This window comes from Chiloscyllium plagiosum, unplaced genomic scaffold (assembly GCF_037043375.1).
Source record: "Chiloscyllium plagiosum isolate Xiang-an unplaced genomic scaffold, Cpla_swu_hap1 HiC_scaffold_32, whole genome shotgun sequence".
In the NCBI taxonomy this organism is placed as follows: domain Eukaryota; kingdom Metazoa; phylum Chordata; class Chondrichthyes; order Orectolobiformes; family Hemiscylliidae; genus Chiloscyllium; species Chiloscyllium plagiosum.
Genome location: NW_028270170.1, coordinates 21360830 through 21364151, shown reverse-complemented (window position 1 = coordinate 21364151; position 3322 = coordinate 21360830). Strand labels below are relative to the sequence as shown.

At 45.7% G+C, this 3322-nt stretch overlaps 1 protein-coding gene across 1 annotated transcript; it reads left to right on the top strand.

The window, feature by feature from the left end:
• Nucleotides 1–204: 204 nt before the first annotated feature.
• On the top strand, nt 205–2341 carry LOC122539905 (protein HEXIM1-like). Its single transcript, XM_043675063.2, has one exon. It carries the CDS (start codon nt 359–361, stop codon nt 1265–1267), a length of 909 nt encoding a protein of 302 aa, XP_043530998.1. The 5' UTR covers nt 205–358; the 3' UTR covers nt 1268–2341.
• Nucleotides 2342–3322: the final 981 nt, after the last annotated feature.

The following is a 3322-nucleotide window of genomic DNA, read 5'->3' as shown; positions in this document are numbered from 1 at the left end:
GGAAGCAACGGGTCCATCGGGCGGTTTTTCTCCCCGTCCAACCGCCGTCAGTGGTTTGTGGGTGTTGTAGTTCATGGTTAGGCGGTCGGCGTTGCGGCTGCGGAGTCGCTGGACTACAAATCCCGTGAGCAGCGGCGCGGAGGGGACATGCGCAGTGAGACGCCCTGATCGTTATATAAAGGCCGCCTCGGGGGGCGAGCAGTAGCAGTTAAGCTGAGTAGTCAGTGTTGTTTGGGTGTTGGGCCTGCGTGCTCGCCACAGAAGCGGAGTCTCGGAGCAGAGACTCCATTTTGGGGAAGGGGGCAACAAAAAGAGAAAAATAAATCTCACGCTTGACCCGGTGGGTCAGGAGGGGCTCATGATGTCGGAGGGGTCGGGAGACTTGCTGGGGGAGCGGAGTCAGGCGGAGGGCGGGCGGGCGCCTCCGTCTCCGAGCGTCGCCCGGGCGGGTCGGGACGGCAGAGGGCGAGCGCCGCCGAAGCCGAGCGACGCCGCCGCGGCTAAAGAGCCCGCAGCTCCGGGAGGCGGGGTCGGAGGCGGAACGGGAGGAGGCGCTCTCGCCGGAGGCAAGAAGCGGCACCGGCGTCGGCCGTCCAAGAAGAAGCGGCGCTGGAAGCCCTACTTCAAGCTGTCGTGGGAGGAGAAGAAGAAGCTGGACGAGAGGGAGAGCGTGCGGGCGGCCAAGACCCGCGCCGAGATGTTCGCCAAGGGCTTCACGGTGGCCCCTTACAACACCACCCAGTTCCTGATGGAGGAGCACAACCAGGAGGAGCCCGACCTGAACCCGGGGGGAGCTGGAGGAGGAGGGGGTGCTGGTGCTGGAGGCCCCCCCCGGCGGGCCGTCAAGTCTGACGAGACCAGCGAGGAGGACGAGCTGCTGCTGCTGGACGAGGAGGAGCAGCAGGACAGCGGCAGCGACGGCATGGGGGGCGACGGCGGCGGCGAGTTCCTGCAGAGGGACTTCTCCGAGACCTACGAGAAGTACCACGCCGAGAGCCTGCAGAACATGACCAAGCAGGAGCTGATCCGCGAGTACCTGGAGCTGGAGAAGTGCCTGTCCCGCCTGGAGGACGAGAACAACCGGCTGAGGGGCCGCCTGGACGGCGGCAAGGCGGCGGTGATCGCCCGGGCAGGGGAGCTGGAGAGCAGCAACAAACTAAAAGAACTGGAGCGGGAGATGGAGAGGCTGAGGGCAGAAAACCTCCAGCTCCTGAAAGAGAACGAACTATACAAACAGGAGCAGAAACTGTCTGAAAGTGTTGATTGAACTATGAGCTCTGCTTGTATGTATATCTGTGTATAAATCTAAATATTTTTAGTCTGTACAGAGTCTAGGTTTTTTTTTCCTCGGCATTGTTTTTCATTTTGAACTTGCGTTGTAAATTTGAAACAATCTTAATTATTTTGGATTGGGATGCACTTTGTTTTTCTCTACATTTTTAAACCTTTGCCTTCGCAGAGATATTAAAGTTGACTTGTGTTTTATACAAGTGATTCCCCAACCATCTTATCTCTTCTGCAACACTTATTGATAAACTTGAAGCAACCAAAACTATCAGAAGTACAGTTTTCAGTGCAATGTTTTTAACATTGTGTTTATCTGTTTTAATGGGGGTGCTCTTGCCTTATTTTAACTTAATATTGAGTTAGCTGTCAGCTAACTAAAACTTTGCAAAATGATTGCCTATGGTACAAAATCCATCACTGCCGCCGCTCTGGAGAAAACCTTTTTTTCTGAGCCCTCTAACAATGGGGCTGTTAGTGGTTGTTCTGCAGTTTGCTGCATTGTAGGCTGTTGATCCTCTTGGCAGTCATGTAAAATTGTGCCCTCATTCTTGTTTTAAAACATTAATTTAGTTAATGGTTTGGAATAGTTTTGGATTGTTCCACCACGCCATTGGTTTGTCACCCCAACTAGTTAGGCAAAACCAAATAGTTGTGTGCATTTCCCAACAGATTAGTTTGCAACCAACTTTTGCTTTTAATGGGATTTTCTGTACAGTTGCTTCCTGTGTTTCCATTATCCCATATTCTGCATCTTATTCATTATACTAAAATGGTTTATGAAAGAAATTGACCAATAAATTACAGTATGTAGTTTTAGTTTAAAATTCTGTTAATTAAAAATGATGGTAACACTTTTTTTAAAAAAAACCTGAATAGTTCCCCAAGAATATACTTGGAAGCCAGAATCAAGATTGTTGGGGTTAAATTTGTAAAATATACCTTTTCAATGGATATATATATACAATTTAAAGAATAAAAATGAATGTCTTTAAAGAGAAGAGTATCTTGTACCTTGACTGCTAAAGTCGCAAATAAACTTCATATTCCTGGCAAAGTGGTGCTTATATCATGGTTTATAATTTTGGATAACCTGAGACTTTCCAACTGTATTTAATCATAAAGACTTAAGTTCTTAAAGAATCCTGAATATACATGGCCCAGCTTCACAACTGATCTTGGTCTAGAATGGATTGTAACTGTTCATAATAGAACAAGTTTGCTTAAAAATTGGGTGGGAAAACTTCATTGGTCCACATCAAGGGATGCAGCAATGGTTAAGAGTTTGGAAATGTCCATGTGTTGTTGCATGTTTAAAATCTTTTTTCTTATTTTAAAAAAAAAAACTTCTGAATGGAATTCGGAAAAAAATTTAGTTTTGTTTTTCCTCCTCGCCAGCAAGTGAGTTGCTCAAAATTGGACTGCCTGTAATCTGATGTGGTTGCCCTGCTTCACTCGCCAGGATTGAACCAGACAGTCATGAGATCAAATTCTTTGCATTATACTAAGATTTTATTTCAGTATGTTGTACAGAAGATAACTTGTCTGAAATGGTATAGATTTGAGATTGAGTTTACATCATGACAAGGGATGTATGCAATGGTAATGGGGTGAGAAAGACTCTTATGATCTGGGAGGCTTTCACAAATGGTAAATTTCCTTTTAGTAATGGAATGAAATCATGTTAAGCTTTTGCAAAGTTAAAAATCACACAACACCAGGTTGTCAACCACTAGGTTTAATTGGAGGTGCTAGCTTTCAGAGCGCTGCTCCTTCATCAGGTGGTTGTTTTTTTAAAAAAAAAAGTCCCATAATTTGCTATTCATGTTTACCTCGCAAACTATAACTGACGCAAGACACAGCATTTCAAAAGCATGGTTGCTAATCAATTTTCTTTGTGTTCAACATGAACAATCTTAAGAATTCGCATCCATTTCATGTAGTGTTGAATAGATTGTTCCTGCTATGTATTTGAATGTAAAGACATACTGGTACCCTGTCATTTCCTTGATGTTAAAAGCAGAACTTCCTTAAGAAA

Excerpts from the sequence above, each read along its gene's own strand:
- LOC122539905 (XM_043675063.2), top strand. The coding sequence starts at position 359 with ATGATGTCGGAGGGGTCGGGAGACTTGCTGGGGGAGCGGAGTCAGGCG.